The sequence below is a fragment of the Aspergillus ochraceoroseus genome, assembly GCF_002846915.1.
Source record: "Aspergillus ochraceoroseus IBT 24754 chromosome Unknown P175scaffold_1, whole genome shotgun sequence".
NCBI lineage: Eukaryota > Fungi > Ascomycota > Eurotiomycetes > Eurotiales > Aspergillaceae > Aspergillus > Aspergillus ochraceoroseus.
Window position 1 is genome coordinate 4169221 of NW_024468476.1, and position 23753 is coordinate 4192973.

Below are 23753 nucleotides of genomic sequence, written 5' to 3' on the forward strand. Positions count from 1 at the left end.
GAGTAGAGAAAGAGTTGCTATACTGCATTAAAGGTACCATTCTCAGTCCCTACAGCTATTCCGTGCTTTCTAAGTGGGATAGTCATCCACAAATACAATATCATCATCTATATATTACGTTTTATTCACACCCAGGACATTGATAGCGGGCAAACTAGTGAGTAGAGGGGCGTTTGAACAACATGAAGATATCCCAGGTTCATACATACATCATAGAGAGAGAGAGTTTGTCCTCAAGCTACCAAGTACAAGAGAATAAACCCTTAACAGAGTCGGTTTACATGACTTACTATGCTGGCATGCTTCATAGTTGATATCCAGATACATTTATAGCTAATGGGTGAGTATGGAAGCATTGCCCTTTGGCACTAAAAACTTTTTGAGGGAGATTTCCGACATAGGTGTTTATGCACTCAGATAGGACGCTATAAAGTGCGCAGGTAGTGAATGGGAAGAGACTAGCCACCCCAATATTAAGAGAATACAAACACGGAGATTTGGGAGAACGCACAGATAAATATTCTGTTTCTTCAATTCGTGAGTTTCAATTGTAAACTGTGACTGCACAGGACAATATTCACGCCGAGCGTTGCTCGAGTATAAGAACCTCAACATGTTGTGGTGAGTCCAGAGCAACCGTGGACCTATATCTCCAATTTCTCACAAAACTGGCTCCGAGACAGTGACGACCCTGAATGTCTCTGTCACCCACGCCCAAAGAAACCATTCCCGAAGATTGAACTTGTTCTTCGTGGGTCCAATCCCGAGCAGTTCTGCCGTCTGGACCAGCCAGGTTCACAGCTCGATGTTGTTTTTGATCTGATAGGGAACACCATGATCCTGCGCGAGATAACAGAAGACGCCAAGTACCGTGGCGCGTCCTACACCATTTGCCTTATGATCGAGTTGAAGAACATGCGTTTTGTGAACCTGGAAGGACTCCCGGACAACTCCCTGCTTCTTTCTTTCCGGATGCGCAGCTCAGCCTGTGCTGTGAAGGGAAGCAAAATGAGGGTGAAAGAAAAGTACCATGGATTTTCGCCAGATCCCCCTAACAGCCGCCTGTACAACGATCTTTACTTGTGCGATTGGGCCCAGCAACACCTGGAGCTGCTTCTGCCGGCAGATCGAATTAAAGGCTGGAAAACGGTGGCACTCATTCTCAAGACCTTTGAGAGAATCACAGGAGATAACTGGTGCCATATGGTTCATCTGAAGAAGACGCCATGTGTTGCAGGCTTGGACTGGAAAGCTTTCGAAGGTATCCTGATACCTGACAAGGAGGCTTCGTCTCCTGAGTCGACTCCCGGAGAAGAAAAGGTGATTCAGTTCCTGGCAGACGAGAAGAAGAACAAGAAGAAGAAGAAGGTGGAGGAGGGAAAGAAACTACTGCAGGGGTGATCTATTCGGGCTACACCCTGATGGAATTTGTGAGTCTTTGCATGTGTGCATGTTGTACGGTCTATACTAATTTCGACAAAAGCAATTGGGATGGTTTGCAATGGCGTAATTTGGTTCAACATATGAAAGTTTGCGAAGCGCATGTCATATATTTGTCTCCTGATAGTACTATTGAAAAGGCGATGGCATGGATAGGGAATGAATGGTTTGGTCTAATTTTATGAATCCTGGAGCTATTCCTGCGCAATATTATGATATGGCGTCTGCAGGTAGCTTTAGGCTGATTCACAGAATCTAAATACAGAGGACCATGAAGCAGTAATGTCAAAGATGTTCAATTTGCTGAATTAGAATCGGATCATTCGGTTTACAGCTGTCTTTCTAGATCGTCCTGAGTCCGACTTGGGGCAAAAACAGCCATCTCTTCCGGAATACATAAAAGCATGATTTATATGCCATTTGCAGCAATTATTCACTATCCTGACTTTATTCTAGGAGTACTACCACCTGATACAGTGTTTATCCACAGCATGCTTCATCATCTTCGCCTCAACGTTCTATCGAACAGTGCCTAGGACATCCCTATGCAAGGGATATGGTGCCCACCATTTTACCATTTCCCCAGGATGAAACCAACTAGACATGGGCTGGGTTTAAGCAGTTGAAGATATTGGGTTTATTATTTGAACTAGAGTATTTAGTCTGGTCCCCGCCTTGCATCTGGTAGGGGTGTGTACTATCCACACTCATCCCTGCGCTCAAAGGTAAGCAGTAGTTAATTCTTGGACATGGAGATCAAACAATCTTTGTATTTCCAGAAGATAATTTCTAGATAATGGTGTGACATGCATTTGCAGGTTTTGGTGTTGATTAAACCCTGATATTTAAGTGTGTTTACCTTAACTAGAATACATAGGTAGATATGTATATGTTCCACCTCTCTGCATGAATAGGGATTCTTAAATTAAGCTTACAGCTTTTCATTTCATTTATACCTACGGAGTACTCCGTATTTGGCCCTGGAAATTTTGCAATAAGGGATTGTCATATCCCTACATAGGCACGTCTTGGTTGTTTCGAGGGTCTTATAGACTTGGATGTCTTCTCTTCTACCTTTCCTCGTCCACTTTTCATACCCCAGTCTATCTCTTCATGTGAGACTGATGAGATACTTTCATCTATCATAATGTGTTGAATTTGACTCTTTTTTCGCATCTAATACTCTCGTTTAATTCATGGGCTTTGCGTTTGAAACAGCAGGCTGTCGCTCTTTTCATCTTCAATATTGAATGAGAGTGTTTTCTCTCCCTCCTTCAACACCAACACTACTCCGGGGTCTCGAGAAAATAGACCTAGCCTTTCGTTTATATTTGTTGTCTCATTCTTTAGAGCAGAGATTGCAATAAATTTCCAAAGTCAACACTCATTTCCTAACGCTTCATTCCTCATTCATTTGTCTAAAGTATCTATCCTCTCGGCCGGGTTATCATTTGTATTCAGACAATAATGTCCTTCCAACGTCAACTGCTACTATGGCTTTGTGCCAGCTTCTCCGTGATTCTATCCACCCCAGTGTTTGCAGCAGATACACAAGCCTGGAAGTTAAGATCAGTTTATCAAACCATGACTGATCGATTCGCACGTACAGATGGATCCACAACCCAGGCTTGCAACACGACCCAAGGCCTTTATTGTGGCGGAACATGGAGAGGGATGATCAGCCGTCTTGACTACATCCAGGGTATGGGATTCGATGCGGTTATGATCTCTCCCATCATCAAGAACATTGATGGTCGAGTCTCGTACGGCGAGGCTTATCATGGCTACTGGGCCGAGGATTTATACTCTCTGAATCCTCATTTTGGGACCCATCAGGATCTACTAGATCTAAGTCGAGCTCTTCATGACAGAGGCATGTATCTCATGGTAGACACTGTCATTAACAATATGGCCTACATCACCCATGGCGGAAATCCAGCAACGGATGTTAACTATACCACCTTCAAGCCTTTCAATGGACCACAGTACTACCACCCATACTGCAAGATTAACGACTACAACAACTACCCGGAGGCACAGCAGTGCTGGACGGGGGATAATATCGTTGCGCTCCCAGATCTGAAAACCGAAGATGAACAAGTCCAGTCGGTGCTCAACAAGTGGATTCAAGATATGATATCAACATACTCGATCGATGGCCTTCGTCTCGACGCCGCAAAGCATGTCACACCGGATTTCTTACCCAAGTTCCAAGAGGCCGCAAATGCTTTCATTACAGGCGAAGTATACGAAAAGTCAATTGACATCGTCTGCAGCTACCAGAAGGAGCTCACCAGTGTCCCGAATTATCCAATTTACTTCGCTCTCCTGGACGCTTTCACAAAGGGCAACACAAGCACACTTCCCGACGAAGTCGAGGTCATGAAACATTCATGTCCCAATGTAACGGCTCTCACAACATTTTCCGAGAACCACGATGTTGCTAGGTTTGCTAGTATGCAAGACGACATGAACGTACGTCATCCTCACCCTTAACAGTACGGATGAAAAAAAAAAAAAAAAAACTAACCGGAAAACAAACTATAGCTTGCCAAAAACATCTTGACATTCACAATCCTCTTCGATGGTATTCCAATGGTCTACCAAGGCCAAGAACAACATTTCTCTGGTGCTCATGACCCCGAAAACCGCGAAGCCCTCTGGTTATCCAACTACAACACCGACGCGCCCTTGTACAACGTGATCAAAACCCTAAACCGGCTGCGCAAGCATGCCATCCAAATCGACCCCAACTACATCGACACCCAGACCTACCCCGTTTACCGGGGACCCAGCGAAATGGGATTCCGCAAGGGCCGCGAGGGACGACAGATCGTAATGGTTCTCTCTACGCAGGGAAGCAAGAGCGGGGAATACACAATCCGCATGATGAACGGGTACCAGCCCTCCTATGTGGTTATTGATGTGTTTACGTGCCGCACGTACACAGTGAATGATATGGGTGAGCTGAGGTTGGAGATGGACAAAGGTGAGCCGAGGGTCCTGTACCCTGTGAATTTGATGTATGGGAGTGGGCTTTGTGGCTATGGGACGGCGAAGGTCACGTATCTGGATTTCGTCCGTAATCAGTCTTCGCCGTCGCCGACTCCAACGTCCTCTGAGGGCTGGGTTCCTCGGGGCGATCTTCAGGAGTCGTGGTTAGTATTGGGTTGGTCTTTACTGTGTTGTTTGATTTCATTCGTGATCTAGTCTCCCAGACTTTTGGCATTACTTTTCTGTTTTTCTACTCAGTTATCAAATGTGAATAAGCCAACTTAATGCAGGACAGTAATTCGTACGCTTACAGTTGATTGCAGTCAGTCAGGATTTAATATTTGAGCCTGCACCATAAGTACCTTAATCTGCCTTTCAGTGTTAACGGGCATCAACATACGCCAATCTGATTTGTTGGTAGGGCATACAGAAATTATATGACAAGTTACTTGTTGGCCCCCTGCTTTCAACACAACAACACAACAACGCCAGAGTAGGTAGGCAGCAAGTAACTTGCTCATCTCTTTATAGCCATGTATCTTAGAAGAATTATTCAGTCTATTAGGTCCCTACAAACCCTTCCCCTCCAGGCAAAGTTACTCCCAATGGCAGATCTAGTTGAGGAAGAGCGCATGTCCTATTATAAGCCGCAGCACTTTTGTACTGTATGTCTTTATTAACAATCGATACCAAATTGCCGCCAAAATAGGCTGGGAACAAGTTCAATAGTAAGGCTAGCATGCAATCTCCACCGGTACGTGAAGATTATCTTATAATATGGTGAACATCATAGCAGCACACAAGTTATTCAATTTGACCTTCCTCTTCATATCCAACTCTTCAAAACGTAGTCTATTGACGAATTCATCGAATTTAGTTAGCTGTTGGAAGTGGCTGAGTAAAACCATCTGCGACATTGTTTTCGCCTCCAATCATTCGTAGTCCAACATCTCCAGTCTTGATTGCTTCCTTCACAAAATGGACAATCCACTCCGGATCTTCTGGATTGCGTCAACTAGTATTCGGCATGCTTTTCAATGGTTTATGTTTTGTGGTGGAGAATGCTTTCGTGGGGTTCGTGAACGCCTATTATTCTTTCCTTTTGATGCTGGCATATATCGAGCTTTCTGCTTTACTTCACCGCATATGTTGAAGAATTGTGACCATGTAAGGTCTTTGGCAGCATTTTCAGGCAAACGATGATACGTCAGATCCACGAAGCTTTCATATTCATCTTCAATTCCTCGTAGTAGAATTGCAAGTGCTTGGTAAGGTGTGAGAGGCATATCTAGCCTGTTTGTGATGATTGTCTTTTGTACAACTGCAGTCACATATTGCTCCACGGTAGCATAATCATGACGCCGTATCTCAATGATCTCTCTCCAATACTTGTATCGGTAGCAACTCCTACCATCGACTGTCCTTTGTAATTTTTGTAGGAATTCATCCGCATAAACCTGTGGGGCAGGATCCAAACACATTTTTTTTTGCATATTCCTTGCTAATCGATGTAAGCAGCCAATTTGCTACCTTTAGTGAGCATGTTTCCCATATGCTGTATTTTGGATTATCTTGTGATGGCCTTGGAATTTCATAATCCAGGAGATCTTCCATGCCATGGATCCGCAATGTTGTCCTGACAAACACAAGCCAAACGTGTAGATCTTCTTGGTTTTGCAATACCATGATTGAGTCCAGGTTGTATGTGCCTTCTTTGATATTCGTAGCTTGATCATGTCGATCCACTCGTACTGTCAAAAGTTCATCAACAGCTGGATTCGAGGGATTGCTTGTCATTTTGGGTGTTTATCTGCGTCCAAAGTGGCCAATAAACTCTTCTTGAATGGTTGTTTTTCGATGGAGCCCTTGCTCTCTTCCTAAACGATAAAAATGTGGTCTTTTGCTCCGCTCCGTGCCCACTCGGCGGTAACAAATACATATGGGGGCTCCCTTTCGTGCCAGGATCTTGATGATGCAGAGGTAAGAGTTTTTAAAGGTCTAATGAAGCAAAATTAGAACCTCAGGAGGGCTCATAACGATGAACGTCAAGTCAAATTCTTAATGAAGATGATGGATTCTATTGATATGGAAAAGGTTGCTTAAGATACATGAAAATCCTAAGAACGAATTGGCGAATTAAATACTGTGGGTCACATGGCGCTAGGCAACTTTTGGAAACGGTTGGAAGTAGATGGAAATAGAACAATAGATTCAATCTTTACTGTCCCTACGCAACCCGTCTATCCTGGAGTTATATTCATACTCTGAAAAATTAATATAGAGTAGCCTGATCCTCCTGCTCGCGCGTTGGATCTGAAAGTGGTATATTATGTTTCACCAATAAATTGGTTATTCTAAACACCTTATAGGGTATTATCTATAGAGAGTAGAGTAAGTACTAGATACACAGCATGAATTCGGTGAAGCCTATATCAGCCTTGGAGCTTGGTAATCTTCCACAAGAAACACCACAACAGTAAAAAGCCGTGCTTGTAGCATTATGTGCTCCACATATATCTGGGGCGCAGAAGACCGGAAGATCAAGGACAGAGCACCAATCGGCCGCTAGTTGGAGAACTGAGATTCCACGAGAATGGGATCGATGACGGCGATGATGATGGCAGCGGCGGCAGCGGCAAAGATAACCACAACAGGAAATTCACAGGTCTTCACTCTACCTATGAAATTGAACGATGGAAAGGAAGCCCATACACCAGTCTTATACCACATTTATACAACCGCCCCAATAACCACGCAAATAAGCAATGATATCATCCAGCCAGAGTCATGCCGTTCGGAGAAAGGCAATCCGGTCTGAATGGTTCACCAAAAACCATCAGATTCAGAGAGATATTAGAGTTTCTTTACTTCCGGTTCTGGCTTCGCATACCCAGAATCTGGACCATACGGATGAAGATGTTGATGAAATCCAACTCGAGGCTGATGCTTTCGTTGACAACGTCTTTGCGGACCAGACCTCTCTGGGCCATGCGGGCGTGGTACAGAATCTTCTGGACATCATACAGGGTGAAGCCACCGAAGACAGCAAGACCGCCGTAAAGCCATATCTTCTCAGACCACATCAGGGCGCGGGTGGCGGTGGAGGGGAGAACGAGTGGCGCAAAGCCGGAGAGAGCGACAATGGTCACACCAGCGAGCAGAGGAGCGCCTAGGTATAGGTATTTCTCCTGCTTAGCGGTGGCACCGACGAAAGCAATCGAACCCATCAATCCAATAGTGTAAAGACCGGCACGAGCGAGCAAGGCTGGGTGCATGAACATCAGGGGAGACAAAAGGGCAGCCTGAGTGATGTTGAAACCAGTCCAGAGACCATACTTCACAACGTAGCTAGAGAACTGTTAGGACTCGGTTCATCTATTATTTTTTTTTTAGGGAAAGGGCATATTTGACTTACTTATCAGGCGAGGTATAGAGAGTTCCGTACATTGTTCCGATGCTCGCGACCAAGCCCAGACCAGCAACAAGCCAAGGGTTGGCAGCCATCAGACGGTAGGACCATCCGTTCATGTGCAGAGCTCGAGCGGCAATGCCGATAATTCCGATTCCAAGTCCAGTGTGCATGAATGTTTCGTTCAGATAGCTGCGCTCATATTGAGGCATTCCACCATCTTCTCTTGTTTCCCGGTTGAAAATGAAGTTTGTTGCGAGAATAGTTCCACCGACAATAGCCGCACCATAGATGAGTTTCTGGGTCAAATCACCGCTCTGCGACTGGCCATAGGTCTGTTGCATATATGTGCGACGGAAGGCATTCTGAAAGCTCTGTTTGGACTTTGCGAAGATGGAAGAAGAGGCGGGGCTCAGAGGCTTCGGCTGAACGGGCTTGAAAGGAGAGCTGTGGATGAACCGAGCAGTATTCGCAGTTTTGGGGACTTGACGCAAAGCCGTCGGTACGGCAAATGGGCGTCGTAAGAAGAACGCCATGGCTACGGCCTTGAGATCAGGATAATCGATGAACAAAGAACGAAGCTGTGATGCGATGGCTGCCGGGAGTCCGGAAGTATTTAAGAGGAACTCAGTCAGTGATATCATTTTCCTGACTACGGGAACCCGAACGTTCGAGAAGCGTCATCACGTGCGGGCTGAATGACTAAGGCATTCTTCGGCCCTAGGCTGGTTAACTCCGTCATCGCGGGGGTTTGGAAAAGCGTCTCGAAATCTGGATATCCAAAAATATCGTCGGTCTTCACGGAGCCTAATTCACTTAAAACCGGAGTGACTGGGTTTTGCTATCGAGATTAAAATATACTAGAGGCATCTGGAAAAATGTCTTCCTCACTCTTAGAAACCATCCAGCTACCCCACCTCCCCTCTTCGATGCCTGTCCATGTTGCGCTGTATCGTGACGTGCAGAATGCTCCGTATTTACGACAGCAGCTTCTATCAGCTAATGCTGACTTTGAATATGCATTTATTGATGCCAGCATGGTATGGTTGTAACATTATTATCTCTGGATTCTAGGATCCTGCTCACCATCTTAATGTAGATTCTCTCCAGGGCACATGCGCTCTCTGCCGTTTTCCGAGCAGTCAATGACTACCTGAATGAACGTCTCAAGTCGCGCAATATCCACTCAGAAATTGTCTTCTCACTCAGTCCAACAAATAATGTGTGTTGAAATGCAACTGACGGCATGCCGTACTTCAGACTAACGTGCGATAGATCGCCGATTCTTTTCGGAAATTTGGTATCACAGATACCACGAAGAGCTTGCTTATTGTAAAAGTTTCCGTGACGCCGGATATCACATATGAGTCTATTAGTTCGCATCTCAGGGAACATGTTCAGGGCTCTCCTCTGCCATTTACCGACGAATCCCTATCTAGCCTCTCCGATGTTACGAAAATCAAGAAAGCGTACAAGCTCGGCTCGTTGCCTTCTGCTCCTTCGAACCAGCCCAACGGTGCTCATAATAACGGGGAAAGACAACTCGAACTTTCTGTTTTAGGAGCCATTGCATTGAGGGGTGCAGCATGATTGCAGCCTCAGTATAGACAGATATTTCCAGATATTTTGTCCATTCTGCCATGGTGTGCCGCTGCGCGCACCAACCCTCATGATATCGCGCCAAGACAGGTCCGACAGCAGCTTAACCACTCACGCTGGAATCGGAGATTCTCGCGAGATACCTCTAGTTGCTTTCCCACGCTGTATAAATGGAAAGCGTTTGTTTACATCGCGTGGGAGGCCATGAGATGGCTGGGTTATACTGGATTGCACTTTTCCCAGCAGCCTGGTCTGTAAATAGGCGCAAAGAAGTGTTATAGTATTCATAGAAACACCAGTATTAGAATAATATGGCATGGATGAAATACTTCAGCTATAAAACCCCCATGATTTGCGCTGTCGAGTTCTAGTATTAAATACCTGCGGTTGCCTAGCCCACCGAAGTGTACTTCCCAAAAAGGAAATCTTGCAACTCTGCCAAGGCCGATCCCCAGTTGATCCCTTCTTATCGGCTTTCTGGCACCTGAGACCTTTCTACTGTGTACACTGATTGAATCTTGACTAGTTTACAGCCTACAGCAACAGCATGAATTGCCCATGAGTTACTTAAAAGTCAAGAACATATTCACCGCGATTGTTATCGCAGCTCATCTCGCACCACAATGAAGCCCACAGCCGATGTGATTATCCTCTCCTCGTCGCCAGAACGCATACCGATTCACACCCCAGTACCGTTGGAACATTCAGAGACATCATTCCGACTTTCTGCGCGCTGTCAGTCTTCGTCTCCGGTTCTTTCGCCGTCCGAATTATTCGAATTTTCATCACGCTCCAGATTTTTCGCCGCGACAGGACAAACCAGGCCCGATAAACCGGGATCGAATGCGCAAGACACGACTGTGGAGGAACCCACTGCCAGAATTATAGATGGAGCACCTGCGGAGGACAAACCACAAAGGAGGGGTCGAAAACATAAGAATGCACCGCAGTCTGTCACAGGTGTCTTTGACGAATCTGTTTCGGGGAACAAAGAAAAAGCGTTGACGAAGCCCAACACCACGAGGAAGAAGCGCACTAACGCTGGACCCCAGCGCGAGAAACTTACGAACAAAACCATAACCGGGAAGGTTGCAAAATCTGGGACAGTAAAATCAAAGGAGTCGCATGCTAAAGCAGTTGACGAACAAGCAACCTCGAAACCGGCGCGCGGACGAAGTCCAAGCAAGGAACCTGAACATGACTGGGAGAAAGATGGTCTACAACTGGAGACGGCACTGAAAAGACGGTTGGACTGGACCCCGGTAAAGGAAACTACCAAATCGGTAGCCGAATTAGATGACGAAGACGGTACAGAAAGAGGGAGCGGCACTCTCAGTATTTTAGTTTCAGAGTATGAGTATAATGGGAATTCCAGCACTTGGAAAAATCGTCAGACTTTTGAGGAAAGCAACCCGACAAAGCGCAGGCGAATAGAGGTACCGAATGACCTTTCCCCTTCGCTTGTCGTATGATAACTAATGGTGAATCTTGAGCAGCTTGTGGACTCCCGGATTATCCCTTATAATGGAGTTGGCGGAGAAAACACGCGCCCTTCGGCAGTCTCAAAACAGGAGAAAAAGCCAATGAAGCGAGCCAAGAAGCTGACGACGCTGACAGCGCGAGTAACAGCGGCATACCACAATGAATCTACGGAGAGCCTGGAGTCAGCGACGGAGGACACCTCTGTCGCTGGGAAGAATACGACAGGCCGGGGGTCGCGCAGTGGAAAGACTAAAAAGAAAGCAAATCAAAACGCAGAATTCAAAGTCCCAAGAACTATTGTACTTTCTCCCGAGGCAGCGGTTAGGTCCTTAGATGACCAGGACCTGATTTTTGGGACCTGCAGCCAGCTGGAGAGGGAAGATTCCCCTACTTTACTAGTGCAGACGCAGACCGCAATTCAAGAGTCGGAGGGGGAATTGATATCTGCAACTGGTTCACGCTTAAACCAGAGTACAAGATTCGGCCAACCTTCCTCCACTACGGTATCGCGGTTCACGACACCTAGAAATCTGTGGTCTTTTGCCTCGAGGGATGCGGAAGGATTGCTCGTTGAGGCCGAAGTTTTGGATTTGGTTAAAACACCTGAAGCCCTCGAGATAATTGCCCCGAGGAATGATCATTATGAAGAGACAGAGAACGAAGGTGGAGACATGAACGATAATAATAAGAAGGTCGACATACCTCCAGCAAAGGCACCTGCGGCTTCAGCATCTACCGCCATCGACAAGGAATTGCCCGTATCATCTACGAAAATTATCAAGCAGACAGGTAGTAAACGCAAGGCCGCAACCAAGCCCTCGATACCTCATTACAGCGGCTTCACTGATCCAGAACTCGCAAAGGAAGTGAGTCGCTATGGCTTAAAAGCGATAAAGAATCGCAAGAAGATGATTGAGATTCTCGAGAAATGCTGGGTAGCCAAACATGGACCAAGCACCCAGGAAGAAGACCGAGATACGCAGGAAACCCAGCCTGCTGGCCCAGAACTGGCATCTAAGCTCATCGAATCGGAAAAGGCGGAGAAAAGGGTCCGAAAGCCTAGAGCTCCTCAAAAGAAGGCAAGGACACAAGCTCAACCGAAGACCTCACTGCCGGCGAAGGGGGGAGGAGATATGTGTCTCACCACAATCAATCTTAGTGGCCCTATAGCCAACTTCACTCTCGAAACGGAGAAATCCCAACAACCCACACGATCCTTCATTGATGTGGACGAAATCCAAGACTCAGAAGAAGAACTAATCCCATCACCAAGCAGAGTCCAAAGTAAACTTCTCCCCCAACCCCAAGCAAGGCAAAAACTACCAACCTCCGCAGTACCCTCAAGCCCTATCCCGACTAGACCTACATCTCAATCGAGATCCAATTCCTTTCTATCCGATACGACAAACTGCCACGAGAATCCGCTCCCTGACCTAGGCAAACAAATCGCCAAAGCTGTACGTGCACAGCCCCGACAAAGCTCAGCCCGGAACCACAGCCCACAGCCAAGCTGGCAGGAAAAAATCCTCATGTACGACCCTATTTTCCTTGAGGATTTTACTACGTGGTTGAACACGGAGGGTTTCAGTCTTGTAAATGAGGACAGGGAAGTCAGCGCTAGCTTCGTCCGCGAATGGTGCGAAAATAGAGGAATTTGCTGTTGTAACAAAGTTAGGAATTCTTGACATGGGTTTCCTTTCTCTTCCCTCCCCCCTCCTTTGCACCCTAGATAGAGGAGAGTTTTCTTGGAGTTCCCGGATTCAGTTGGGGGGGAGGGGGGGGTTTCTTACTTTGCTTTACTTTACTTTGAATATTGGAGTACATACTACTCCCTATAGCAAGTTGGGATACCCCTATTTAGTGTGAATATGAATGAATGAAATCTATGTATGGTATGAAATGCAGATTACCCTTCTAGTTCTCTATATGGATTCCTTACCAAAACCCATCTAGGTTAGCAAAATATGCTTCCTCTAAATAATACATACACAACCTTTTAAAGGCCTAAGATAGCGCACTCTTTGCGAAACAATATACGGAATAATCACCTAAATCTCTCAAAATTGAGCCAAAACCAATCAAGGCAGAAAATAAAAAAGAAGGGAAGGAGGAGGAAGCAGTGAAAGCACAACAAACAAGCAAGCAAGTAAAGAAAGAAAGACAAGAGAACAAGAGCGAGAGGGAAAGAGAAAGAGAAAAAGACAACTTACGTATGCCACGCTAGATCTCCAAAGTGTGTATCATCATCATCATCAGCATTAGCATTAGCATTAGCATTAGGATCGCCATCACCACCTTGTCCTTGATTCGGCTGTAAGAACCCAGCCGTATAGGTATTACTGGCAGCACCCGTAGTTGCCAGGATCGCTGGGTTCAGATCATTGAGGTTCAGGCCAGCATTTCCGGGATCCGCGGGTGGGTCCGGTATATGGCTCAGATCGAAAACAGAGTTCAGGACTGGATCATTCATGGGGATACTACTGTAATCTTGGCTCTGGGTTGCTTGCGGATCACCGTAATTATTAGCAAACGCATTGGAGGGGTCGCCGAAAAGAATGCTGTATGCGGAAGGGGCTGCCGGCGCGGTGGCTGCGGTGGTAGTGAGTGCGGGACCTACCTGAGCTTGGGTTTGAGCTTGGGTCTGGGGAAGTTGAGCAGGTGGCCAGGTAGCTTGGATCATGGGTTGCTGGTAGTTAGGGTCGGCTCTACGCAGCTCTCTCAGGCTGGGCTGGCCCAAGGGCGTTGGTGGCCATGGCATTTGCGAAAAACCCTGTTCGGCGGCGGCGGCGGCGGCGTTCGTGTTTAGTGAGTTGCTCGAGGGACCAGCGGTGATTTGTCCTTGGGCCGTTTGGAGTGGGGGTTGTGCCCAGGTAGGAAGGGTCGTGGGAGCGCTGTTAATGTCGACGAAGTTCCTCCGGCTTGCTAAAGTGCGTGGGGGCATTGTATATGGGTTTGCACCTATAGAGGGATTCTGGAAAGCACTGGGGGCTAGGGCAGCACTTACATTTGAGTTGTTGAAGGCGCTAGTTGTCTAGAAGAGGGTTAGTATTGAAATTACTCTTGTCAAAGGGAGGTTTGGTTTTGGGGGGGATCACTTACTGCCGGCATTGTAGGGAACATGTTTCTGTATCTTTCAATCTGGCTCTGGAGCTCATTGACTTGCCGCGTTAGATTGCGATTTTCTGTCGTGAGTCTAGCATTTTCAGTTGTCAGTCTGGTGTTTTCAGATCGTAGTCTCTGCGGAGAAGGATCTCCACGAGTCCAAGTCTGCAAAGTGACACGGTCAGTTGTTCTGCATGGCACGCCCTTGGTGTTGCAAGGTCTGCATCCAGTACCCCCGGAGTCGCAGGTCGTTTTTGTGATCTGAAAAGAAGTAAGTATGAAAACAAATGCACAATCTGGGGGAGGGGGAAACACTCACTTTACATCGATCACAAGCTACGGGGGTTCGGCCATTAGTGTCCCGGTATTGTTGTCTGATAACATCTGAGAAGTCAGGTTCAGGGTCGGTCTTTTTTCGACGCGGACGACGCTTCTTGGCGGGGGGCTGGTCGTCTGCAGCTTTAGCTGCGGTGGGAGTTTTGGATGCTTTGGATGCTTTGGGAGCTTTGGATGCAGTGGGAGCTTTGGAGGCGGTGCCTGCGGCCTGCTGAGCAGTGTTAGCAGTGTTTTCTTGAGCAGAACCTCCTGTGGCCTGCTGAGTAGTGTTAGCAGCATTGTCTTGCGCAGAACTGCTGCTACTACTCTTGCCATTGTTCTGTCCCTCCATGAACTGATCGTAGTTACGTCTAGGCATATTGTTCAACTCACAAAATAAGCCTGATGTTGTTTGCTTGATATAATGTTGCTTAGTATCGAGGGAAGCTGAGTAGGCTGTGAGAGCATTCAATGACTTTGGAAGAGCTTTAGGTTCTGTAGAGAAGCAATGGAGAGGCAATGAAGATTGTGGGATGGTATTGGAATGAAGACCGAACTTCTTGGGGAAACACCATCTCTTAAATAGAGGAATTTTTCAGTAGAGATTCTCATCTCTATGCCCAATCTCATTGTAATTTATTGAGATCAAAGAGCCATCAAAGAGTGATAATGCATTGAGGATTGTCTTGAGGTAGTGTAAATGAAGAGAACTGAGAAGACAAAGGTGTGCTGTAGTATAATGTAATAGCACCTGGGGCAAGGCCCTTGTACAGCTATACGCCATTGTTTAACGCAGGCAAGGATATGTAAAGGTGAAAGTTGAAAGAGGATTGTTAGAGAAAAAGCGCTATGTAGTAGGAGACTACAGAGGTGGAAGAACTAAGAACAGTGTTAACATCTGCATAATGATAAGAGGGGTGACATACCTTTTCTTTATTGCTTCAATCTTTCAACACGAAGGAGGTAATGGAGCGTACCTAGTGATAACAAAGACTGAAAAAGAAGGGCAAACTAGATCAAGCCCAGGTACAAATTCCCACAAAGAACTGCAGGGTTCCCAAAAAGATTTGGTGTTTCATTTAATTCTAAGTCCTGATTCAAGGAAAATCCAAATAACCACTAAGAGCCGGTCTCCAATCCTCAAATGTCCAAAGAAAGGAAGGAGAAACGTAGAAATCTAAGATACAGAAAAATGGCAAGAAAATATCATCAGCTCCAACATGCTATGTGAATATCATCAAGCCTAGCCCTTAAACAATCATGCTGCCATAATGCTCTGTTTCAGAGTCAAACTCCTTCCATGCCCGAATTCCTGTACCTAGATGGAAATCGTAAAAAGATAGCAACCCCCCAACTGCGAAAAAGTGAGAATGACTCAGGGGAAAACACCGCGAGACGAATGCGCTTGAGATGTAAGATGATGCAGCAACACCACCCATGTTGGTCGTCAGTCGGAAGCACCAAGACCTGCCGACACAAGGGCCACAACTCCAAGAGACTTTTAGAACCAGCGGGGCAGACCAAAAGAACGTGGAAGGAAAATGCAATGGGAATCGTAGTAAAGGCGGAGGAAAGCCAGAAAGCCGTAGAGGAATGAGGTATTAAATAATATTATTGCAAAATATAGTGACGTATAATCGCCTTCGACTCGCGCAATATGTTCTGCCAGAAAGATGCCAACTATGCGAGCGAGAGCTTAGGAGATAGGCGGAGATGGATATCCGAATATTATCGATAGAGCTTTCCATTCGCGGCAACGGTGTCGAAGGAAATCCTGTCTTCATACTTCATGACCCCACCAGATTCGAGCCAAGGAACCAAGTTCTTGCATTGACTCACGTCAAAAGATTCCAGCTGGGTACAACCGTCTGCGACAGCCTCAACTCCAGCACCAGTCACTCGAACGCAGCCTCGGACAGAAAGCCGTTTGAGGTGCAAAAGATGGAGTCCAATGCTGCGTAGAGAGGGGTCGGATATGGCAGAACCACAGAACGACATGTTCAGATAAGTCAACTGGGAACATTGAAGGGCAAGGACTTCCGTTGCTGTGTCGGATAAGGCGCAACAAAATGACTATGAAATTCAATTCCAGTGGTCAGCGACCTCATTTCAGAGACGGAAAAAAAAAAAAAAAGGCGGGGGGATAGTAAATGGAGCTCCGTACCAAATCCAATTCCTGTAGTTGTTTTGCAGCGTTGGTTAGATATACAATAGCATTATCAGTCAGGTAAGTGCAGTCCGCCAAACAAAGTTTCCGTAAATTAGTGAATTGAGCGTTCCCCCAGAACTGAAACCCTTGATCTGTGATTGTGGTGCACCGCGTGAGATCCATTTGTTCAATGCGAGAGGCAGCATGAGACGCAATATGATGCATCGACCTGTCAGTCACATGCTTACAGTAAGAAAGGGTCAGTCGTTTCAGTTCTGGGCAACCGAACACTGTTCCAGCTGGGGTCTGCATGGTGGGCTTAATAGCCCCCTTGCCAGTCTTTCCAGATTCCTCTGGGGGCTTGTATGGCCCAGGAGTAACCCATCCAATAATTCGTGCAAGGAGAGTATCTCCGACTTTTCGACAATTACTCAGGTCTACCTCCTGCAGACCATTTGCCTTACTGGCCATTTCGAGGATCGCAGATGCAGTCACGTCCCAAACGCTTTTCATCTTCCATGCCACAACGTTGGCGCCACATGTAATGACGAGATTATTGAATCCCTCATCTGTAATGTGAAAGCAGTTGCTAATATCAATATAACGTGGTCGGTTGCCGATGAAAGGGCAAATAACCTTCACTAGGACATCGTCGGTGATGCACCGATTATATGCGCTCAAATCCAAATAGTGGACTAAATTTGTCGACTTGTTGAGAATCTCTGACCAGTGGAGGGAGACGGCCCGGAGGCGAAGTAGATGATGTAGCTCTAGATGCCGAAAGACTCTTAGGAGTATGCCGTCGGGAAAAATTCCGTGGTTATCGTCGCTCGGTTCACGTTGGGCCTTCAGCGCAACCGGGGTACATGGAGCATCAGGCAGAGTGAGAAATGATGAGCTGGTAGAACGAGATTCGGATGAAGACGGCGGACGTTGTTGATCTCGAGAGACCTCATCGGGCGTCGGCGGAGCAACAGACCCTCGTCGACTTCGAAGCCGGACATTATCCAAACCAACATTGAGGAAAGGGTCCGGATCTGATGGCCGTAATACTGTGTGGTCATCAATGCCGTTCGGCTTGTGAGAAGCGTCTAATTCTGTCTCAGTGAGCGTCACAATGGGCATAGATTTCCGGCGAGCAGCCCTGATCGTAAAGCCGTCGTCGTTACCCGCCCCCTCAGTATCTCCCGCCTCCGACATTACGACATCGCCATCGGATGCTGACTTGAGTCGTTCTTTGGCAGTGTTTTCTATTTGCTCACGGACACCCTGGGGACATTTATCCCAGAACTCCGCGAGCACATCGCCGCTAATCATGAGACATTCGACCGCGCTGATTGAGCGTACCGTTGCGGTACGGCGAGGGGCTAGGGAAAGGCTAACCACCTCGCCAAAATATTGGCCTTGCTTAAGGCGTGCCTTAACTTCAAAGCCGGGATGTTCGATGGTATTTGGGAGAGAATGCCCGTGTCTTGTGGTGTCACCTCTCTCGACTAGAACTTCGACTTCTCCACGCACGATGAAATAAATCTCCCGATCTTGGGAGTCTTGTTTTATAATATCGGTAAAGGGTGGGAATGACCGCGGTTGCGAATTGAGGCCTAGGAAGTGAAGGATATCAGGTGGGAGACCAGCGAACAGGGGTAACTCCTTAAGTAGAAGTCGGACGTTCACCAGGCCATTAGCCAAGGCACTTGAAGTTCCATCAGCCAGTCCAGGACTTGGGGATTTGCGCTTCTTGCTGGCGAACCTTAGGCTTGTGCCATCCTGTTCAGTGATAGAGAGGTCTCGGGAGAAAGTCTCCCTCAACCGTTTTGAGCCTCTTCGGGGTGCGTTGGTAAGATTAAGATCGGTCGCAGGGCTTGAAGTCTCCTTTTTCTTTTTCTCTAGAATCATCAGCCTTTCCTGGGCTTCATCTCGAATAGCTTGTTCCACTTCAGGAAAACGTGGGAGGATATTCCGGAAGTCCTCTTTGGTCAATACAACCAGCAAGCATCTGGTGCGAGCAATGATGGTTGCGGTACGGGGACGATCCATCAGAACACCTATCTCGCCAAAAAAGGCCCCTGGCTCAAGCTCCGCATATATACTCTCGCCATCTCGGGAAGTTACAGACACGACGCCTCGAACCAGCCAGTATATTGCCTTTGCCTCATCGCCCTCTGTCAAGATATAGTCGTTTGGGGCGCACAGCTGTGGGCGTAAATGCTGTCCGATATCGACCAGGAATGACTCGGGGGTAGACTGAAACAGAGGGAAGGAGCGGAGTCGGTCGACGAGGTCTAAAGGTAAAGCTTGGATATTGGAGGATGTCAATGGCGATGGGCGGACGGGGCGATTGGGATTCGTCAATGAGTCGAATGAATGGATCAGCGAGACCGTGTCGGAAATAGGTGTGACAGCCTTGGTCCCTCCACTAGCCCTGCCATGACGCCGCATGATGAACAAATTGTGGTCCCGTCTGAGGGAAAACAGCTCACAGGAGGGTGAAATTTTCAAAGAGAGTCCGCAGCAGCAGCATACAGTTCGTGGGCAAAGGAGCAATGGGCCGATGACGTCGACGAGAATGAAATCACGGGAGCTTCAGAGGAGCATCCCCAGTTCCACGGCGCGGGGGAGGGTCAATAACGAACAAACATTTGGAGCGGTAGAAACCGGTGAGCTATGCGACCGAGAAAAGGCAATGAACGGGAGGGAAACCGGAGATCCGAAGTAATTTAGGTCGCGGGCTGGACAAGAGCATTGCTGGGGGTTAGTAAGAGAAGGAAGAACCTGAGCAAGAGAGCGACCAAAAGCGAATTCTGGAATGCCTTTGGATTCTGGAAGCGGGGATCACCCACGTCAAATGGCAATAATTAATTTAATGCTGCCGAGCTCCACCAGCAGTGCTGCTTATTCGTGCTAAAGAGTAGTAGTTAGTGGTAGCTGTACTATGGTTCCAAGTTCCGAGCCAGCTGCTGTGAAGAAGAAGAACCAAGGGTTGTCCGCCTTATCAACCCGCACCTTTTACTATCTTGCTGGTCAGAAGTCAATGACGAATGTAGATAAATTAACGAAGGGTTGGGAAAAGTCTAACACGGGAGAAATTCAAACAGTGGGAGAAAAGGGTTTTGGATGTAGGAGAAGAAGAAGAAGAAGAAGACGAAGAAGACGAAGAAGAAGAAGCAGCAGGACTGAGTAGGCGTATCGGATAAAACAAAAAAAATAATAAAAGTAATATTATTATTTTTAGGAGAAGTCGAAGATGGCACTAAAAAGAGAAAGAAGAAGAAGGAGAAGAAGAAGCAGAAATAGAAGAAACAAAGCTGTTTGGAATTTATCATCCCAAGTGGATGGAGGTGGTTTTCAAATCAGCAACGATGGTGGGGGATCTGGCAGTGTAACAGGAACAACCATCTGCAAATAGATTGTTCTGGATAGCTTCTAGAAGCAGTTCAAAGAAAGAAAGCACAGCCTACCCAATTGCTCATTATCTAGGAGACCTTGTCCAGTTGGCTTTTGCCTTTGTTACTCTTTCTGTTCTCTGTCTTTCTCTTCCCATTCCCACTTCGAGAGAGTAAGAATCCAGTAGCAGGAAGGGAAGCGAACGAAGAGAAGCTGAAAGAAAGAACCTGAGATCATCATCGGATTTACTCCCACCTCAACCCTCCTCTACGGAGTCCGTGGATATTACCAGTATATTAGTTAGGCTTATTATTCTTATTAACTATTATTATCAGTAGGTGGAAGACAAAAGATCACCCGGGAAAGGTTACAGAATGGGTTCTTGAAGCCTTCTTTATTTCTATTGGGCTAGAAGAGAAAAATGTATAGAAACTTGCTAGGGTAGGAATGGTCCATTTCGCATTTTCTCCTGCATTGGACTGTTTCGGGGCTGCACCATCTTCGGGCTATCTTTGGATATTCTTTTCCCTCCTGCAAATAGATCGCTATTTTTTTAACGTGCCCAAAAAAAAAATAAAAAAAAGACTACGACTCAGCACCTATTTCTATAACCATCTCATGTGGACGTTGCCGCTTTAAGTGAGCGAGCAAACCCTCTACTCCTTTGAGACACGAGGTTATTTTTTCAGGTTATTAAGGACCGAATAGACCGGGTAGGACTGATAACTCCAAGTTCAGGGTGCGGCTACCCGGGGCGGATGCTCGTGTATATAGTAGTATCCCTGGATATTATCAACCGCTCCATTTAGGCATATTTATATCTAGTGTAGCCATGATGAGACCCAGATCAGAAGGAATCGCCGCATAGATAAATGCTTGTTTTAGTGGGTATCAAAGGGTGGCCACTAGACAATCAAGCTCCCAGACCTGCATGATCAGACCATATAGAATAAAGCAGTATCGACGAGGGAATCAAGACCTACCTGGTATAATGACCAGGATTATGCTATGTTTTTGAAGCTAAATACTCTCCGAGCTCTCCTAATACTAGAATATATAACTAATGATAACCTGGGCTAGTTACACCTAAACTGTGCACGATGCCTATGTATATCATGTATATCTAGCTCAGCAGTAGATTGATTGATCTATGCCAAAACTGTCTATGAAAGTACCAGAGCAAGACTCTCATCATCCTATAATGCCTATTAAATCAAGTTTACCTAGGTACCTAGGTAAGGACCCTTGCTTTCTTAAGTATTACTGGGCCGGGTACGCCATCCACCTTGCATAAAAAGCAGAGTATTCATTTCCCAACATAGCATAGCACCTGCCATTTCTAACACCTCATCCAGGAACTATCTGGAAATTTAGTACCTATCATTATTATTCTCCATGCTTCCTTTAATACAGAATACACTTCATGCAGCTGATTGTGGAGGTCACGGCGCAGTCACCTGACATCTTGCTCCTTCGGCACTTCTGTCAAAGGGAATAAAGAAAGAAAAAGGCGACTTCTGTGATCCAGGCTCGTATCTTCCCAACTCTTGGTTTCTCGTCCTGACGGTCCCCAGTCCCTGTTCCATTAATAATTCCGAGTTGTCTCTAGCTTTGTTTCGTAAACCGCTCCTATTTGGCAGTTGTTCTAAGCCCTCAAAAAGAGTTAGACCTTGGGGGGCCACTGATTGCGAGATAAATGGCTGAAAGAGGAAAATCTGATGTAATCCGCATGGAAGGAGGGATAACGTTGAACTCAAACCGACTTTTCCAGCCCCGAGAGTCAAACATAGACTGCGCCGCAGGGCCTTGTAAGATATCCTGTGCTGCTAAGTTTGACCAGCTTAGAACAATGAGAGTCTCAATGTGGGCCAACCCCATCCATCCGTAACAGGGGAGTATGCCGCGTATTTATTTTATGTACTTCTCAAACCTCCCCACCCGTATTTGACCGGCGATTACCCAGAATAAAATCAACATAAGCAGGTCGGTTACCCTTTAAGGACTCCAGGGCGTCCTGCATTAGTCCGTAGACAAGACTGAGTTTCAATCCCAGTTTTGTCGTACGTGCGGCAGTGTATACGTCATGACGAGCTAAGGACACCAACATCAGCTTTTCCTTCCTTACAGGCACGTGAGAGGTCAAAATAAACTAACCTAGCAAGCTGTAGATACCAGAGAAAGACAATCCCGCCGTAACAGTGGATAAGAAGTCTCTCCGGTCGTGGCGGGCATAATCCACAGTCTCCTCGAAGAGACAAAATGCTAATGCACCAGCACCAAGCTTGAGCCCCATTTTCATACCCTCCTTGACACCTCCAACTATGGACACGTAGTTCTTCGTTTTGTGATACTGGAACCATCCGGTCGATGTCGTGGGGAACCGATGCGCATTCTCAGCGCGAAAGCGATAGGCAGCTGTTTTGCTTCCGTGCGACGACCCGACAGCCATTCCAACGGAAAAGGCAGCCAAAGTGGTATACGGTAGTCGCCGGCGTACCTCCATTCCAAGTCTAGGAGGTGCTTCAGATTCGAAGAATCTGTCCCAGTGAATTATCTTCAGCAAAGTGGTTGATTCTGGGGCATGCATCCCCGACGGCTGTTCAACTTCCATCGTGGAAAGAAGGCGTGAAGATCCGCTGGGCAAGGAAGTGGATATGGAATAGAATTGAGGACGGTAGTTTAATGAGATGAACAGACTCAATGAGATGAACAGACTCCTCCGGGGGGGAGGGGGGGTAAATAGTTCGATTGGGCGTTTTGAGGGTTTGTTGACGAAGATTGGTTTGAAACCGGAGCGCCTTCATGAAATCTACGATGCTGACCAAGGAGGCGGCGCCCGCTCTCCGGTCCCCGACGACTCTATTTCCACCAAAAGCTCCGAGGAGCCCGCCCGAGCCTTTACCCAGCGCACAGGATAGCCACATCAACACCATGGTAAGCTCACCCTCTCTTAAACATTATTTTACGATTTATAAGATTTGTAATATTTCTAACCGTTATACATTGAACGCACAGACAGATCCTTGCAGTTGGACGCTCTTGTTCAGAAAGCACAGAATTACTGTGCTTTTGATGCTCTTGCCCTCCGAGACAATCCCCAACACTAAACAGGCGCTCCTAAAAGCCCTTCAAGCCCGCGGCCTGGAAGATATTAACGGGGATACAGTACCTGCAGACCCCTCTGAGATCGAGTTAGGTGTTGCAGTGGACAAGAACGATCTGGATAAAGGATGGACAAGTCTTGAGGCCTTGCAACTGGATGACGATGAAGCTCCCAAGCGAGGAGGGGCAAACAAAGCTGCGACACTCAGTTTAAAGGCAGCAGATATCAATAATGGACAGTCTATTGCATTCAGATTCCGGAAACCGAGAGCTGAGGACTCTGTCGATCTTGAATTAGAGGATCCGGGTTGGGATGTCATTCTCCCCCGCCTCGAAGATGACGAAGAGGAGCCATAGAGCTGCGCTAGGAGCGGTCTCTCGGATGGATTCTACCTCTGATCCTTTATATGTTTACGCTCTTCTTGTTTATTCTCTTCGGTGTACGGCTTGAGATTCACCGGGTGGCGTTTTGATATTCACTTGAATGTTTTCAGCAATGGCACACCTTAGACGTCCATTGAACTTTTTTGCCTTAAGAAACGATCAGATACGTGGGGCCCATTATTGCTCTAACATCCTAATTACTTGACCTTACGAGCCTGTAGCTACTTCAATCTGCTATGCCCGACCGTTTAAGCGTGGTATTGCCTAGTACAAGTATAAACGTAAGGGATATTCATCATTTCCCCCCCACAGCGGTAAAAGTCTCCAGGCGAAAACGTGTTTCGGTAAGGAGCAAGAAAGCAAGAACGTGTCTGCCCATCGCTATTGATTTCT

At 46.8% G+C, this 23753-nt stretch overlaps 10 protein-coding genes across 10 annotated transcripts; 5 read left to right on the plus strand and 5 right to left on the minus strand.

Moving 5' to 3' along the window:
- Nucleotides 1-613: 613 nt before the first annotated feature.
- P175DRAFT_0490137 (uncharacterized protein) lies at nt 614-1401 on the plus strand (the record flags this gene model as incomplete). The annotated part of the gene is made up of 2 exons (XM_040895778.1): nt 614-621; nt 684-1401. The coding sequence occupies 2 exons, from the start codon at nt 614-616 to the stop codon at nt 1399-1401; spliced, it is 726 nt and encodes a 241-aa protein (XP_040756461.1).
- Nucleotides 1402-2907: 1506 nt separating this feature from the next.
- Nucleotides 2908-4751, plus strand: P175DRAFT_0528594 (alpha-amylase; the record flags this gene model as incomplete). Its single annotated transcript, XM_040899630.1, has 3 exons — nt 2908-3915; nt 3988-4598; nt 4730-4751. 3 exons carry the CDS (start codon nt 2908-2910, stop codon nt 4749-4751), a joined length of 1641 nt encoding a protein of 546 aa, XP_040756462.1.
- Nucleotides 4752-4985: 234 nt separating this feature from the next.
- Nucleotides 4986-6231, minus strand: P175DRAFT_0520886 (uncharacterized protein; the record flags this gene model as incomplete). Its single annotated transcript, XM_040899168.1, has 2 exons — nt 4986-5891; nt 5965-6231. The coding sequence occupies 2 exons, from the start codon at nt 6229-6231 to the stop codon at nt 5469-5471; spliced, it is 690 nt and encodes a 229-aa protein (XP_040756463.1). The 3' UTR covers nt 4986-5468.
- A 1067-nt stretch (nt 6232-7298) lies between these two features.
- P175DRAFT_0429354 (Bax Inhibitor family protein) lies at nt 7299-8379 on the minus strand (the record flags this gene model as incomplete). Its single annotated transcript, XM_040893355.1, has 2 exons — nt 7299-7782; nt 7850-8379. 2 exons carry the CDS (start codon nt 8377-8379, stop codon nt 7299-7301), a joined length of 1014 nt encoding a protein of 337 aa, XP_040756464.1.
- A 253-nt stretch (nt 8380-8632) lies between these two features.
- On the plus strand, nt 8633-9787 carry P175DRAFT_0498179 (EKC/KEOPS complex subunit CGI121/TPRKB). Its single transcript, XM_040896449.1, has 3 exons — nt 8633-8883; nt 8943-9065; nt 9119-9787. The coding sequence occupies exons 1-3, from the start codon at nt 8722-8724 to the stop codon at nt 9431-9433; spliced, it is 600 nt and encodes a 199-aa protein (XP_040756465.1). The 5' UTR covers nt 8633-8721; the 3' UTR covers nt 9434-9787.
- A 141-nt stretch (nt 9788-9928) lies between these two features.
- Nucleotides 9929-12778, plus strand: slx4. Its single transcript, XM_040895109.1, has 2 exons — nt 9929-10878; nt 10939-12778. Exons 1-2 carry the CDS (start codon nt 10066-10068, stop codon nt 12607-12609), a joined length of 2484 nt encoding a protein of 827 aa, XP_040756466.1. The 5' UTR covers nt 9929-10065; the 3' UTR covers nt 12610-12778.
- An 839-nt stretch (nt 12779-13617) lies between these two features.
- Nucleotides 13618-15027, minus strand: P175DRAFT_061164 (putative C6 finger domain protein). Its single transcript, XM_040901056.1, has 5 exons — nt 14735-15027; nt 14346-14573; nt 14024-14287; nt 13929-13955; nt 13618-13846 (listed from the first exon to the last, which is right to left on the minus strand). Exons 1-5 carry the CDS (start codon nt 14807-14809, stop codon nt 13727-13729), a joined length of 714 nt encoding a protein of 237 aa, XP_040756467.1. The 5' UTR covers nt 14810-15027; the 3' UTR covers nt 13618-13726.
- Nucleotides 15028-16069: 1042 nt separating this feature from the next.
- On the minus strand, nt 16070-18929 carry P175DRAFT_0528601 (cyclic nucleotide-binding domain protein; the record flags this gene model as incomplete). The annotated part of the gene is made up of 2 exons (XM_040899631.1): nt 16070-16414; nt 16506-18929. The coding sequence occupies 2 exons, from the start codon at nt 18927-18929 to the stop codon at nt 16070-16072; spliced, it is 2769 nt and encodes a 922-aa protein (XP_040756468.1).
- A 2869-nt stretch (nt 18930-21798) lies between these two features.
- P175DRAFT_0430126 (uncharacterized protein) lies at nt 21799-22485 on the minus strand (the record flags this gene model as incomplete). The annotated part of the gene is made up of 2 exons (XM_040893412.1): nt 21799-21965; nt 22029-22485. The coding sequence occupies 2 exons, from the start codon at nt 22483-22485 to the stop codon at nt 21799-21801; spliced, it is 624 nt and encodes a 207-aa protein (XP_040756469.1).
- Nucleotides 22486-22758: 273 nt separating this feature from the next.
- On the plus strand, nt 22759-23643 carry P175DRAFT_0451387 (uncharacterized protein). The gene is made up of 2 exons (XM_040894489.1): nt 22759-22808; nt 22890-23643. Exons 1-2 carry the CDS (start codon nt 22806-22808, stop codon nt 23331-23333), a joined length of 447 nt encoding a protein of 148 aa, XP_040756470.1. The 5' UTR covers nt 22759-22805; the 3' UTR covers nt 23334-23643.
- Nucleotides 23644-23753: the final 110 nt, after the last annotated feature.

What these genes read in the sequence shown, in the direction of transcription:
- P175DRAFT_061164 (XM_040901056.1), bottom strand. Translation starts at nt 14,809, where the DNA reads ATGCTCTCACAGCCTACTCAGCTTCCCTCGATACTAAGCAACATTATA. An exon ending in TAGCTTGTGATCGATGTAAA is followed by an intron (nt 14,288 to 14,345) that starts GTGAGTGTTTCC and finishes ACTTCTTTTCAG; the next exon opens with ATCACAAAAACGACCTGCGA. An exon ending in GCGCCTTCAACAACTCAAAT is followed by an intron (nt 13,847 to 13,928) that starts GTAAGTGCTGCC and finishes CACGCACTTTAG; the next exon opens with CAAGCCGGAGGAACTTCGTC.
- P175DRAFT_0498179 (XM_040896449.1), top strand. Translation starts at nt 8,722, where the DNA reads ATGTCTTCCTCACTCTTAGAAACCATCCAGCTACCCCACCTCCCCTCT. An exon ending in CATTTATTGATGCCAGCATG is followed by an intron (nt 8,884 to 8,942) that starts GTATGGTTGTAA and finishes ATCTTAATGTAG; the next exon opens with ATTCTCTCCAGGGCACATGC. An exon ending in CACTCAGTCCAACAAATAAT is followed by an intron (nt 9,066 to 9,118) that starts GTGTGTTGAAAT and finishes AACGTGCGATAG; the next exon opens with ATCGCCGATTCTTTTCGGAA.
- slx4 (XM_040895109.1), top strand. Translation starts at nt 10,066, where the DNA reads ATGAAGCCCACAGCCGATGTGATTATCCTCTCCTCGTCGCCAGAACGC. An exon ending in CAAAGCGCAGGCGAATAGAG is followed by an intron (nt 10,879 to 10,938) that starts GTACCGAATGAC and finishes AATCTTGAGCAG; the next exon opens with CTTGTGGACTCCCGGATTAT.